Consider the following 16,364-nt stretch of genomic DNA (forward strand, 5'->3'; position numbering starts at 1 on the left):
GCGGCAGTGAGGGCGCAGGCCGACCACTGGCTGGGCCACCAGCTGGCCCAGCCCAAGAGAGGTAAAGCACCCACTGGGCCCCACACGCGCCAGCAACCCTCCCTGCGCCTGCCGGCCTCCCACCTCCCACCCCTGGCCCTCTTTTACTTACGTTTAGTAGTTGCTCAGCAGGGAGAGGTGGAAACGTCCAGAAAGCTCGCCTTAGCTGCAGACAACTTGCAGCACCGTTTGCAGACTGGGACTTTTGGCGGGCTCAGCAGGGCAGAGACAGCCTGGACAATTCCTATTGGCTTTTGAAAGCCACTAGAATTAGACTCTATTCAAGAGAGTCTATTCTATTGGCTTTCGAAAGCCAATAGATTGGCTTTCGAACGCCAATAGAATAGAGTCTCTTGAATAGAGTCTACTCTATTGGCTTTCAAAAGCCAATAGAATAAGAGGGAGTAGCACAGCTAAGGAAAAGGGGGAAAAATGGCAGACTGCGTTGTTTGGCGACCCCCGTGAAATGGTTGTTCGACCCCAAATGGGGTCGCGACCCACAGGTTGAGAACCGCTGAACTAGATGGTTCAGTTGCGAGAGGCACTTTTGCTACCAAACCCCTAGGGATGACAAAAAGAGCCCATTCAGAGACTTTAAGTTTCATAGTAGCCCCTGGGATGGAAAAGCCCCTCATTTTGAGGTTGGCCTGGCTGAAAAAATGGAACCCACAAGTGGATTGGAGGAGGGGGCTATTGAAATTCCCACCAAGGAACAGACCTCCATGTAATGAAGGACACCTACCCTGACGGGCACTACACTGAGAAATTGGAGCATCAATGCAAGGGAAAGACCTCCCAACCATCCCTAGGGAATACCAAGACCTAAGAGATGTGTTTAATGAGAAAGGGTTGGACGAGTTTCCCCACCACTGACCCAAGGACTATGCCACTGAGATTGTTCCAGGGCCAAATTACCAAAGCTGAAGCTTTATTCAATAACCCTGAGAGAATTAGTTGAATTATGTGCCTTCATTGACAAAAACCTGGTCCAGGGCTTTATTCAGCCAGCCCAACCTAGGGTGGCTGTCCCTGTCCTGTTTAGAGAGAAAAAGCACAGCACTCTTTGTCTCTGCATTGACTATCATGGTCTAAATGTGGTGTGTGTGGAAAATGTATACCCCATTCCCTTAATGAAAGACATGTTGGCCCACTTCACCAAGGGGAGAATTTTTTCAAAATTGGACTTATAAGAGGCTTACTACCATGTTAGAATTAGAGAGGGGATGAATGGAAAACTGGTTTCAACTGTCCACTTGGTTGCTTTCAATTCAAAGTGCTTTCATTCTCACAGTGTTCATGCAGTTGATAAACGAGGTGCTAAATGAGCACCTTTACAAAGTGGGGCTGGTGTATCTTGATGACATCTTAATTTACACAGAGATGAAAGCCAAGAACATGAAGCTGGTCGGAGCTGTTTTAAAGAAGCTCCATGCTACCAAATGGTGAATAGAATAGAATAGAGCTGGAAGGTACCTTGGAGGTCTTCTAGTCCAGCCCCCTGCTCAAGCAGGAGAGCCTATACCATTTCAGACTACTGTCTAGTCTCTTCTTAAAAACCTCCAGTGATGGAGCACCCACAATGTCTGAAGGCAAGCTGTTCCACTGGTTAATTATCCTCACTGTTAGGAAGTTTCTCCTTAATTCCAGGTTGCTTCTCTCTTTGGTCAGTTTCCAACCATTGTTTCTTGTCCTGCCCTCTGGTGCTTTGGAGAGTAGTTTGATGCCCTCTTCCTTATGGCAGCTCCTCAAATATTGGAATACTGCTATCATGTCGCCCCTGTTTCTTCTTTTCTTTAGACTAGCCAAACCCAAGTCCTGCAGCCATTCTTCATATATTTTAGTCTCCAGACATTTGATCGTTTTAATTGCTCTTCTCTGAACTTTTTCCAAGGTCTCAACATCTTTTTTGTAATATGGTGACCAAGATTGGTTGCAGTATTCCAGGTGTGGACTTACTAGGGTTTTATAAAGCGGTACTAATACTTCGTGTGATCTTGATTCTATGCCTTTGCTTAACAACCCAGGATTGTATTAGCTTTTTTGGCTGCTGCTGCACATTGCTGGATCATAGTCAAGTGATTGTCCACTAGGACTCCAAGGTCTCTCTCACAGTTACTGTTTTTAAGCCAGGTCTCACCTAATCTGTACTTATACCTTTGATTTTTACTGCCTAAATGTAAAACTTTGCTTTTCTCCACATTAAATTTAATTTTGTTGGATAGGGCTCATTGTTCAAGTTTGTCAAGATCTTTTTGCATCCTGAGCTTATCTTCTTGGGTCTTGGCTATTCCTGCCAGTTTAGTGTCATCTACAAATTTGATGAGTTCCCCTTCAATTCCCTCATCTAAGTCATTGATGAAGATATTGAAGAGTACTGGGACTAAGACGGAGCCTTGTGGTACCCCACTGCTTACTTCTCTCCATGTGGATGGGCAGGCATGATGGGCCCAATACTTCCAATGATTTGATTTCACCCTATGCTATTTACCAGGGAGGAGGAATTTCCTGGCAAAGGCTTTATCTTGAATACCCCCAATACAATAGCTCCAAGGCAGAAATAGTCAAGCCTCTGCTCCCATCGCACCAACTCCCATCGCACCAAGGGCCCAAAGAAAGGAAAAGGCACCAATGGACAATGCCACAGTAGCAGCTTTCAAGAAAGACCTGGAAGGAGATGAGTGGTTTGGCAGCCACAAGAATGTCTGCTCCATTCAGGATGGATTGGCATTTTTGGTGGAAAACTATACGTGCCTGCCACTCAGTGACTAAAAATTATGCAGGCTTGCCATGACTCAAAACTGGGGGGCACTTTGGTTTCATGAAAACTCTGCACCTTCTCAAGAGGCAGTTTTGGTGGCCCTCTCAAAAAGGACATTGAAAGCTATGTCTCCAGCTGCCCTATTTGTGCAGCGGCAAAGCGGAGACAAGGGAAAACTTCGGAGCTCCTTCAAATGGTGGCTGAGCCCTCAGCACCCTGAAGAGAGATCTCTATGGACTTTATTGTAGAACTTCCTGAAAGCAGGGGAAGTACTGTAATCTGGGTCGTGACTGATCTATTCTGCAAACAAATACATTTTATCCCTTGACAGAAAATTCCCACTGCTAAGGGACTAGCAAAAATGTTCTTACACCACATTTACGACCTGCATGGAGCCCCACAATGAATTATTTCCAACAGAGGAGCCTTTTTGGACTTAGGTACCAACCAAGGACTCAGTTCTAGTCACCATCTGCAAATGAATGGGGGGACAGAATGAATGAACTTAGTTCAGGAACAATACCTTCAACTACCAACAGGACAAATGGACCGACCTCCTGCCTTTTACTGAAGTAGCATACAACAATGTTGTGCATACCAGCACCAGTTTTATCTCTTTCTGAGTGGCAACAGGGCAGAACTTTAACCTTATCCCTGAACTGCCAGCCCAAAAACCATCCCTTCCCTAAAAGAATGGATGGAGCAGTTGAAAAATACTTGGCCAGTAGTGCACAAAGCTCTTGCTGAGGCCAAGGAGGCTTACAAAACCCAAGCTGATAAAAAAGATTGAGCTTAAACCATTCCACGTTGGGGACTGAGTGTATTTGTCCACATGGTTCCTTCAATCCTTACAACCCTCAAAAAAGTTAGGGCTGAAATTTTTAGGACCTTTCCCTATCAAATGTATTTTTAACCCAGTTACAGTAGAATTGGAGTTGCCTAAGTCATTAAGGAAAATCCACCCTGTTTTCTTTCATGCTTTCCTGAGAAAATAGCTGAGGTTGGACCTTACAGGGGCTGCCACAAAGAAGAGGGTGTCAAATTATTTTCCAAAGCACCTGAATGCCAGACAAGGAATAACAATGGAAACTGATCAAGGAGAGATTCAATCTGGAAATTAGGATAAATTTCCTGACAGTGAGAGCAATAAACCAATGGAATAGACTGCTTTCAGATGTTGTTGGTGCTTCATCACTGGAGGCTTTCAAGAAGAGACTGGACTGTGGATGGTTTACCAATAGAAATATACAAAAATATGCAAGAATCTCTAAGTCCAATATTAATAGATCTATTCAACAAGGTTCTGAAGAATGCAAAAATTCCGACCTCATGGGAAGAAGCAATATCACTTTGATCCCCAAGGATAATTCAGATTTGGCGTTCATTAAAAACTATAGGCCCATTTCATTATTAAATTAGGACTATAAAATTTTCATGGCCATAATGGCTAAACATCTTGAAAGATTCTTAGTAAAATTCATACATACGGATCAAAATGGTTTTCTACCCAAAAGATACATAAGAAATAATGTCAGGATCATATTGGACGTATTGGAATATTATGAGGCTCACAATGAAAAACAAATGGGACTAATCTTTCTTGATGCACAAAAAGCATTTGACAATGTGAAATGGGATTTTATGTTTAACCAATTGGAATACATGGATTTTGGGGAGAATTTCATAAACATGTTCAAAGCGATTTATTCCAAACAGGTAGCTAAAGTGATAATTAACGGAGAAACTACTAAAAGCTTTCAGATCAAAAAAGGTACAAGGCAAGATTGTCTGTTATCTCCACTATTGTTTATATCAGTGATGGCGAACCTTTTAGAGACCGAATGCCCAAACTGCAACCCAAAACCCACTTATTTATCACCGGGTGTCAGGTGGGTGTGGCCCACTTGGTGGGCGTGGCCCACTGGGTGGTCATGGCTGTGGTGGTCATGGCAGACTGGGTGGGTGTGGCCAAGGTGGGCGTGGTCACCTCAATGTTGCTCATGGGGAGGGATGCCTGTGGAAACCGGGCAGGGTTGGGGGAGATCCAGGGGTCTCTGGCAGGTGGGGCAGTGGGCAGAAGGCTCATCCTGCGGGGTGAGGTGAGGCAGGGATGGGGTGCCATTGTCGCAGGGCAAGGTGAGGCAGGGGCTGGGGCAGCTGCTGCCTGACACCATCGACCCCCGCACACAGAGGCCAGTGAGCGCATGGGGGCCAACAGTGTCTGTCAGCAGCCACAGCCTGCTGGCCCCTCGACCGGCGCACTCTAGGGCTCCGCAGCCCACCACAAGAAGTTCAGAGAAGCTGCCTCTAAGCTAGACAGATGGCCAACAGCTGAGGAGGTGCTGCAGTGGGTCGTGCCCGGGAAAAAAAGAGCATGTGAGGCCAGGAGGAATGGGGCAGGGGGGAGGGAAACCAGCCATGCTGGGATGCATCTGGCCATGTGGGACCTCGGCGAGTTAGTGGGAAGCTGGTTGAAGAAGGACGGTTGCCATCTCTGGGGCATGGCACACGTGCCCACAGAGAGGGTTCCAAGTGCCGCCTCTGGCACATGTGCCATAGGTTCGCCACCACTGGTTTATTTTATCCCTGGAGGTACTAAACAGAATGATTCGGAAAGACGAGCAGATTAAAGATTTAGAGATCAAGAGATAAATTTTCAAATTGCAAGTCTTTGCTGACGATCTTGTTTTTATAATCGAAGAGCCACTACAATCAGGGATAAGGCTAATGGAAGTACTGGGTGAATATGGTGAAATGGCAGGCCTAAAGATAAATAAGAAAAAACTAAAATGCTCATGAAGAATATGATTAGAACACAGAAAAATGAACTAGCTGATAGATTAGGCATTCAGATCACAAAGAAAATAAGATACTTAGGAATACAATTAACAGCTAGGTGTGTGACAATTAAAAGAGACTATTATGATAAATTAATGGAACAGATTAAAACTGACTTGGATACCTGGACAAACCTTCAGCTCTCTTTTATGGGTAGAATTGCCATAATCAAAATGAACGTACTACCTAAAATATTATTTCTATTTCAATGTATACCAATTAAATTAGAAAAGGAATTCTTTCGAAATTTCAACCAATCAATACTTAAATTCATTTGGCAAGGAAAAAAAGCAAGGATTAAATTAAAATTATTACAGGATGCTAAGGAAAGGGGGGGGGTCTTGGTCTCCCTGACCTGGAGAAATACTATCAATCTACAATTTTACTATGGGTGTGGGATTGGATTCGATTGGAAAACCGGAGATTTTTAAAATTGGAAGGTCATGACATGCAGACTGGATGGAACGCTATGTTGTGGGATGAGAAACATAAAGTTCACCAGTACTTCCGGAGGCACTACATTAGACGGGCGTTAATAGATGTATGGACCAAAATCCGGCAACAGAATTATAGGCAAGTTCCCAATTGGATTTCAACATTAGAAATGTATATACACCCAATGTTTATCCAGTTAGGGAAAGTAATAACTTATAAAAACATATTAGATGAGAGAGGAGAATTAAAATCGAGGAAAAATCTTCAAGATGCAGGGATAGAATTAGAATGGTGGGCATACCTCCAACTAAAAGCAAGATATAGGAAAGACAAAAAAGAGTGGGGTATAAAAATAGAACCGACAGAACTAGACAAAATATTATTAGGGCCCAAGGATAAAATGATTAAAAAAAATATCACTTTCTTTTAGATCAGGCAATGTATGAAGAACAGGTCAAGGAGACTATGCTAATTTGGAGTAGGGATTTTGGTTTCAGTATCGATCTGCATATTTGGCAAGAACTGTGGGAAAGAAATAGGAAACTCACTCTAGCTACCTCGTACAAGGAAAACTTCTATAAGATGTTTCATAGATGGCACTTCCCACCTGTAGGGTTAGCCAAAATGGGTCCAAATATCTCACCTTTATGCTGGAAATGTAAAACAGCAATATTATCATATGTGGTGGGAATGCCCAAAGGCTTGTGAGTATTGGAATAGGATACGAAGATGATTGATGTTGGACTTAGAGTTAAAACCTGAACTTTTCCTGTTGGGAATACTGTAACTACAGAGAAATACAATAAGGGAACAATCTATTTGCTGTTACATAACTTGACTGCAGCTAGGTTAGCGTTCGCGCAAAAATGGAAGAGCAAAGAAATTCCCACAGAGGAAGAGACACTATATAAAATATTATCATGTGCGGAAATGGACAGGCTCACAATGGTATTGAAAGACAAATGTAGATCAGTTTATTTCAAAACCTGGGATAAATTTTACTGCTGGAGGGATTCGAGGAGGATGGTTGGGATTATAGGCTAGTGTTAAGATAGAAATATATGTAATTTTAGAATAAGTATTGTATATAAAATTTAGATGTATATTCAGAGATGAAGAATCGATTGTAAAATGTGGAATAATTTGATAAGAATGTATATACTGGAATGTCACGTTATATCCAATGTTTTTTTAATTGTATTATAAATAAAATTTTGTAAATTTTTTTTTAAAAAAGAAGAGACTGGACTACCATCTGTCACAAATGGTGTAGGGACTCCTACTTGGGCAGGGGGTGATGACTAGATGACCTATAAGGTCCCTTCCGACTCTGCTATTATTCTGTTCTGTTCTGTTGTTTCTGTTCTGTTCATTTTCCAAAGCACCAGAAGGCAAGACAAGAAACAATGAATGGAAACTAATCAAGGAGAGAAGCAACCTGGAATTAAGGAGAAACTTCCTAACAGTGAGGGCAATTAACCAGTAGAACAGCTTGCCTTCAGAGGTTGTAGGGGCTTCATCACTGGAGGTTTTTAAGAAAAGACTAGACAGCCAACCGTCTGAAATGGTATAGGGTCTCCTGCTTGAGCAGGGGGATGGACTAGACCTCCCAGATCACTTCCAGCTCTATTCTCATTGAAGATTTAATGACGCACCTACAAAGAGCCACAATTTTTGTTTCTAAGATATACTGAATTTGCACAACTATGCCATATTATGAGGGTGAAGAGTTTAGTGTGTTTTCTCTTTATTTAATATTTTTTGAGCTTCAAGGTCACAAGATTTAAAAAGGGAGAAAGATAATCTTACTTATCAAGAACTTTAGTTGATTAAGAATTTCTCAGTATTGCAGTTGAAACAACACCTATGTTTCAACTGCCACATTGTCCAACTGGGCCAAGCTAGGTAGAGGCAATGATGGTGTGCCATATCCTGATTAAATGTACAAGTCTAACAATTGGATCAAATGACCCAACTATCATAAAACAGTTTGGAATAATTCTTGATTCTTGAGTTATATTTTAATTATTTTCACTATCTTGAATAAAAAATGCACACTCTGTACTTCTCAAATTCTAAATTATATTTTGGATGGTGCTTCCTCTATATGTGGACCCAGGGCAGTTACTTATACTTGCCCTCACAAAACTGTTATTTTAAATTCCCGTTATTTTCTACGGAACCTTTTACATATTTGGAATTACCGGTATGTTCAGATAGAACATATTGATTATTTTGAGTTTTGTTTCACTATAACATGGCCAAAGGAATGCTTTGAATGAAGTTTAGCTTTGAGCTCAAAATAAACACTTTTTCCATTTTGTTTACATTTTTAGACACTCCTAATACATTATTTCACCAAATGGGGAACGGTGATTATTTTAAAAAATCAGGAAGAGAAAGAAGGGAAAGTACAGTTGATTCAAGAGACTTTTTGGCATTGTCAAAAAGCAGAAATATACATCCTTCTAGCCTCTGTAGGTAAGATGTCACCACTACCCAGTCTTACAAAGATGAGGAAGGAAATGGCTAATTTTGCTTACCCCAATGGTTCCAAAACTTTCCGTTTTTTTTTTAATGTTTTGCCTGCATAGTCGTCTCCACAGCCATCTTATTAGATACCATAGAGATTTTGGACTTGGTATGACATTGAAAGGTGTGGGCAAAGTCCCTCCTTCTTCAAAGTAACTCATCCATAACTTTGTACGAGCAAATTTCCATTCAATATCTGCATGATCCTGAATATATAAAACATGAAAACACATTTTTATCTCATACTAGATAGGTTTATTAAATTATTATTGTTGTAGGTTTTCAGAAAGATAACACTATCAGAAATTTAAAAAAACAAACTAGAAGAGTTGAAATCCAATTTGTGTTCTCCCTTTGAATTTTAATACTTCTGGTGTCTTAGTTTATTAACATTCATCTTGACTGATTTTTATAGTGCCCATCACCTTTTCTTATAAGCAATTTTCTATATTTTGAAATAAAATAATATTAATGACTCAACAGATGGATAAAAATGCAAAATCCAGTCTAAATATCTGGTTAACTGTGCAACCAACCATGATACTAATAAGACAAAGAAAATATTTAGCTAAACCTTAACTAAAATGTATTTTCACAATGCAGTTTTTGTAATTTTTCTATTTAATATAGATAATTATGTTAGGAGTGATGTTTGCATATTATTCTTAACTGAATGGCCATAATGAAAGAACCAGAGATGGGTTATGGGAAAAAAGGTAACTTTCTGAGTGAATGTGATTGTGGAGAAAAATGCTATTCTACTAAATGCCAGAAGTTAGTCAATAGAGTATCAAAACAGTGATTGGGGCAATTGGAACTCCAAAAATAAATGAACATAATAATGGAAGAATATCCACTTAGAGAAATATCTGTGGAAGGTCTAACAGACTTTGGGAAAGTGAAGAAGGAAATAATTTTTTTGCAAACAGGCATCTCAGCTTGTTTTCCTCTCTGAGGGGAGAGAAGAAAATGAGAAAGAGCAACTTCACCTGAATTGTGCTGTGAGGAAGGAGAATGGTAGGCTTTCAAAATTCTGTACTAGCAAAACTACTAGCAAAAAAGAACTTTCCAGAAACCCAAGACGTTATTGGGACCCTGCAATAATGAGGGATTTTCCTAATGACAGCAACTGGGACTTTCAGAACTGCTATTGTAAGTTGGTGCATGGGATGGGCATATCTTATGACTGTGTCATTTAGCAACAAGCTTTCTGATCCCAATTATTATCAGTAAGTGAGGACTATCTGTATACACCAAACTTCTATAGGAAAATTATTGGATAAGTTTGAAATAGATCATATATGAAGGGATTTTATTATGCTTAAGGTTGATATTAGTAATATTGATATTAGTAGTGATATTTTCATTATCTTTGTTATGTGCAAGCAGCTTTATAGATGCTTTAGATTGGGAAATTAGTTATATAGAAGCAAATGTTTCATGCTTTAGGTATAGGTGATTGCTTACATGAAAAGAGCAAGGTAAGGGGAGGGGGGAAAGGAGTTACGGATGGAGCCTGGGTTGCTGTGTATGAGTCATCATCTAGGAATTATTTTTTTGTGCCATCTTATGCCTCGTACCAAGACCTGATCTTTTTGTTCTGGAAAGGTATAAAAGGTGGAAGATATCTTCCCTGGTTGTTGCCTTCATCTCTCTACCAGCCACAAAGAGAGATGGGGTCACCCAACTCTATTTTGATCAAAATAAAAGTTGTTTGCTTGCTGAAACCTCGGCTCAGGAGTTTCTTTGGCCCTTTTAAATTCCTGAGTAATGCTGGGGCAATTGTGAGGCTAAGTGGAAAACCTTACATATACTTCAGGTGGAACAGGCAGATTTTAGCTCAGAATTTTTCACTTTGAATTAGGCTCCAATGCTTAGCCAAGAAATATACTAGCAACTCTACTCTTCATTTATAAGATATATACATCAATTTTAAATCTTATTTGATTCAATTTCTGTATAGCATAAGTTTATAAATGCCTTTATTAACAGAGAACTATTACTTCTGCTGTTTAGATTTCATGGAGACTCATATTTCAGGTCATTTCACACAAAAAAATTCCTCTGAGGGCAGGAGTGTGGTGTTATTATGTTATCTTTATGAGCTCCAAATGCCCCAATGTCCAGACTTGGCAACTGGATAGCTCTGCAGTTGAACAAACAAAAAACTTTTAAAGTCACAATTTTTCAGACAATAAGGAAACAAAACATCTACCTGGATTATGTAATACCAAATGCTTAAAAGAAACCCACCTCAGTAATGAAATAATTTTATTTTGCCAGATTGTATTTGCTGCATTAGACAAAGCACATGTCCTGTTATTTTATAGGTTCATATAATAATATGGCTGCACTGGGGAATATTCCATTCAAATTCTTATAAAATATATTTCAAATTGTTTGCTTCATTTCAAATGTAGCTCTGTGACTCAAAACGGGCATTACCAAAGGGGAGGCCAGACTTGCTTATAAGGTTCTTCTTATGCCAAATTGGATTGGCCCATTTAATAGAAGTTAATATTTTTATCCTCAGTTGGAAAAACAATTACTTGCCAAGAAATTGAATTCTCCAATGAGATGATACTGATGCTGGCATATAAGAAAACTAAGCTTGTGCTGTATTGTAGAATGTCAAAGAAAACAGGTCTCTTTTCCTAGAGATATATTTGCAAATACTCTTTTTCTAAAATGAAAACCTACCCAATGCCTAAATGTTATTATAATTCCAAAGTTCAGAAGGCCATTTATCTTAGTTAATTTTACTGCTCTTCTTACATTGGTTATGAAAAAGGAATTTTTATTTAGAAAATGTATATAGCCATCTACTTGCTCACAGCAACTCTAAGCAGCTTACAAGCAATAAAACACATATAGAAAATAAAAAATATATAAAACCCAATAACCTCCCCCCCCCCCCCCCGCAACCACACACAGTCAAATAAGCCATTTGATGGACTCCATTCCACTCTGGGTTCCTCAGGCCTGCTGGCAAAACCAGGTCTTCAGGGTCTTATGAAAGAATATCAAAGTGGGGGCTCATCTACTTTTTGAAGGGATAATATACCATGAGGAGGGAGCCACAATTGAAAAGACCCATGGTGGGGCCCGCCAGATGTACCTTTTTAGGTGACAGGATCTGCAACCTCTCCGCTCTTGCTGGTGGATGTGACCGGCAAGAGATGGTTCCTCAGATAACCTGGTCCCAAGCCACAAAGGGCTTTAAAGGTGACAATCAGCACCTTGAATTGTACCCGGAAGCAAATCTGCAACCAATGCAGCTCCTGCAGGAGAGGTGGCATATGTGCACACTGAGATCTGTACAAAACCATGTGGGGCACTGCATTTTGAACCAACTGGAGCTTCTGGATGCTTTTCAAGGGTAGCCCCTTGTAGAGCACCTTGCAACAGGCATGAGTAGGGATTGTTGGTTCAGGAAAGGATGTTACTGGTGCAAAACCTGCAGTTGCACAAAGACCCTCCTGGCCATGACTGCCACCTGCTCCTCGAGTAGGAGTTGTGAGTCCAGATTATGCATAGAATAAAAAAAAAGAACATGTCTTTATTATTGTTTTTATTTATTGTTTTATTATTTTAGTGTCTAATAGTTTTAATGTTTGTAAGCTGCCCAAAGTCGTCTCTGAAAAATAGGTGGCATGTCAATTTACTAAACAAACAAACAAACAAACAAACAAACAAACAAACAAACAAACAAACAACTGGATAAAACTTCATCTATCTCTTTAAATTTTGCTTACAAGTTACAGGAGGTTTTAATGAAGTAACAACTGAGTGAATGCTTGTGCTTCACAGAGTGTATGATGATCTCTGTTATTTTACTACTTTTTCAGTTACATGTTTCTCTAGCTTATTTATTTATTCATCTATTATGTAGTGTCACATATTATGTATTTAGTAGTGTCAAGTACAAAAAGCTAAGTAAAAGACACTGTATAATCAGTATAATAGAAAAAAATGATTGCAACAAATGTAGTCAAATAAAGCAAGGAATGATTACAGTTAAATTAGACAGAGAAAATGCAGAGTGACTTTGATGGAAATAAAAATTGTATGGATGGTTACAAAAATGTCATCTTTTTTTGAAAATTTGTAAAATTTCATATATTGTACATATTCTATATACATTCATTATATGGCCAGCCAACACATACATAGTGACTTCATCCCTTTATTTTCCTTTTTCTCTAGCATTTTTTAAAAAGGGAAGTGGATGAACAAGGCACGTCCACTAGAGTGAACAAGAATAAAAGTAAAATGATTTTGGATAAAACTGGGATACTGGAAGAATTATTTTAAAGATTTGTATCAGAATGATAGTAATATGTATGTTAAACTGTATGTTAAATCGAAACAATTGCTGCAAATGTTGCTGATCAAGAAATGATGAAAAGGTGATCATAAATATTGAAAGGATGTGGAAAAATGGTAACGGTGCAGATGTAGTTTAATAAATGGAATGCATACTGAGCAGGGAATAAGACAAAGATGTGCAATGTCTTCTTGATTTTAATGTATTTATGAGTATATTAATATGAAGTGCTTGTTGGTAATATCAGAGGTATGCTGATTGTGGATGTGAATTGATATATATCTTTTTGCATATGGATAATGTTATATTTGTTGGATGAAAACTTGAGTACTGTATTTGGCAGTGAATATTAGATTAAGGAAGTATAGATGTGAGGATCAATGTATCAGAATTCAAAGTAGTTTTGTTTGACAGAGAAATGGAGCAAATGATTGCAAGTTCTATTAAAAGTATTGAAAATTAGAACAAATAGATGGATTGGTATATCTTAGTAGAATGGTAAAGATTAAAAAATGAATAGGAAAATTTTAAGATGTTCACTTGATAGCAGAGATATAGTGGGTATTTTGTGGCCTGTTGTGAGCAATTAATACTTGGTAAAAAAAAGCCGAAATGGCTGTTTGGAAGTGAAAAAAAAGAATAAGTTGAAAGCAGTGTAACAGGGAACATAAGTATGTAAGAGATGAGGTATAGAATAAATGAGTTATAACTAAATTTGAACAAAATTTGAACAAAAAAGTGAACAACATGAGCTAAACGCACTGGTGGTTTGAAAGAATGAATAAATCATATGCGCACATTATATGTGTGGTCAGAGGAAAAGAGAAGACTGGCTGCATGGAGCTGAAACTGTATATGAATGTGATAAAAGCAAAGGTGGCATACAATGATAGGTAGGGAGGTGGAATGGGATGACTCACAGTAGCCAGGTCAGCATGGATAAGTGGGTATGGCTGGGTCGGTACACCTGGGTGAGCATGGTCAAATTGGCACAGAACAAGTTGCCCCAGTCAATTGGATGTGGAGATAACTTGGCGCCCCATCTGAAAAAACATCAGCCCCTAACTGGTGGTGAGGGGAATCACTGCTGCAGGACAATTTGGACAATCTGGGAGGGGAAGAGGCACAGAAGAAACATTATTCCATTCCAGGTCCAAGGTGCAGTGGAGTGGAGTGGCAGAAGCAACTTGGTGACATTTATGGTTTGGGGGTTTTAGTGTTGATGAGGTTATCCCAGAGCCCAGCCTATTCCTCTTTTACTCCAAATAAAACCAGCCCCATGGAATTCAGCCAGGCTTCTTTTTCAGTCAAAGCTCAGGATGGCAATCTGAAAAGATGAATGTATTCTTAAATACATTTCCGTGGGAATAATTCCCAGTGCACAAAAAAGAACTTGGCCAGGCATATTCAGGGAAATGGAATAGGTTTAGGATAGAGCTCATAACTAAGGCTGGCCTGCCCCACCAGGTGCATGTTGCACACTAACACTACCATATCATTCTTCTGGATCCCTAGTATTTTACCATCCTAGCTCCTTCCCCTGATTCATTGATAATGCTGCTGAAGGATTTATAATTTCTAAGGATGTATAATTATAAATACATTTATAACTTATTTTTTAGACCCTTCTATAATTTGCTGATTCCCCCCCCCCATTGAGAATGAAGGTTCAAGAGAAGATTTGTACAGCTGGGGAAGAGGAAATCACTCTCCCCAGTTGTACAAATCCTCTATTGAATGCAATACTGAGAACCCATCCCTTATAAAAAAAATAAATCCTTGATGTACAACACAAGGGCAGTTGATTCCATGTAAGCCTACCTCTGAGGGTTGTTGTGTTAGGAACTGCCTCTTCCCTTCACTGCTTGGTGTTAATTGTTCCACAGCAGTGATTCCCCTCACCACCAATCGTCCCAGCCCCTGTGTCTCATCAGCTGGTACATTAGGGGCTGGTGTTTCTTCTGGTGGGGCACCGAGATGTCACCATGTTCAGCTGGCCAGGGTGACTTGTTCTGTGTCAACCCATCGGCACCCATCCAGGTGTGCTGACCCAGCCATGCTGACCCAGCCATGCCCACCCATCTGTGGCAACTTGGCTACACCGAGTCATCTGTGCTGAATCATCTGCACCGACCCAGCCACGCCCACTCAGCCACACTGACCAATGCGCTCCCACCCATCAGTGCTGATCTGGCTGTGGTGAATTGTTCTGGACCTGTATGGAGGTATGGAGAAATATAATGAAGGGTGTAAATAGTTTCAGCTTTATTTCTTTTTCTTACCTCCTACCTTTAGTTCCTTTGGCTTAGTGTTTCTTATTCCCTTTCTGTACTTTGCTTAACACTGCTTACCAAAAAGGCAATAGTATGAAGAGAACAGGTAGCCCTTATTTATCAACCACTTGTTCAGCAACTATTCAAAGATGTGACAGTACTGAACAAGAGGTACTTATGACTGGTCCTCAAAACTATGCCATCCAGACACACCCTCATATTCCTGAACTTACCTGCATCCTATGCCAGGCCTCCCAATCCCTCTCCCAACTCATGTGTGGCCTGCACTGGCCTTCCCACAGCCTGCCCCACCCCCTTGCATCACTTAGTGCACCTTGCATCACTCAGTGCACTTGGGACTATTCACATAATGACCTATAAGTCTTGGAATTGCAAAGCAAACTGGGATCATTAAGATTGTCATCACTAAGCAATGCAGTCATATAATGTCATGCTTTATGGCTATATTGCTTAGTGATGGAAATCCTAGGCCCAATTGGGGTTGTAACCTGAAGACTATATGCATTCATGTACATTTTTCAACAAAATAGAAGTTACCTCAGATTGGTTTGGAAAATAAACCTTGCTATTTTTCCTCAAATCAGAATTACCATGGTCTACCTGAAGAGAGCCAGGAAAAGGAGAGTTGGTATTACTACTATTTAGTCCTTTCTCAATCCCCAAAGCTAATGTATGTGCAGAAGCACTGTTTACTGTTTATTGATCACCATGGGTAATGGGAGTTGGGTAATGGGAGTTGGGAGTCTGGGGGGCGCGGAGTGGTAAGGGAGGAGACTGGGGGGTTAATAGAGGGTGGTGTGATTAGTACGGTCAGTGGGAGGGGCAGATACGGCGGGAGCAGAGGACCATATCGGGTTTTGGGAGCACGCACACGCTGCTTACAAGCTTGTGGATGCTCCGATCCTCAGGGCTCTACTCGGCCTCCAGGGACTTTAGATCCTTGGGCCCGGGATCATCGGCTGATGCTATGCAACGCCAGGTCCGTGGTAAATAAGGCCCCCCTCATTCAAGAGCTTATTCAAGAGGGGGGAGCGGACCTGGCAGGTATCACCGAGACCTGGCTGGGCATGGAAGGGGGAGTTCCCCTTGTTGATCTATGCCCGCCGGGTTTCCAGGCATTCCATCAGCCGAGAGCCCGGGG

General features: G+C 40.4%; 1 protein-coding gene across 1 annotated transcript in view; it reads right to left on the bottom strand.

Moving 5' to 3' along the window:
* The window catches only part of TRPC4 (transient receptor potential cation channel subfamily C member 4), a 251,856-nt gene that overhangs the window by 75,288 nt on the left and 160,204 nt on the right, over positions 1-16,364 (bottom strand). Inside the window, exon 7 of the mRNA XM_029285122.1 lies at positions 8,614-8,808. Within this exon, the coding sequence (XP_029140955.1) occupies positions 8,614-8,808 (195 nt within the window). The remainder of the gene's footprint in view (positions 1-8,613; positions 8,809-16,364) is intronic.

The sequence above is a fragment of the Protobothrops mucrosquamatus genome, unplaced genomic scaffold, assembly GCF_001527695.2.
Source record: "Protobothrops mucrosquamatus isolate PMUCROS unplaced genomic scaffold, P.Mucros_1.0 scaffold1314, whole genome shotgun sequence".
Classification (NCBI taxonomy): domain Eukaryota; kingdom Metazoa; phylum Chordata; class Lepidosauria; order Squamata; family Viperidae; genus Protobothrops; species Protobothrops mucrosquamatus.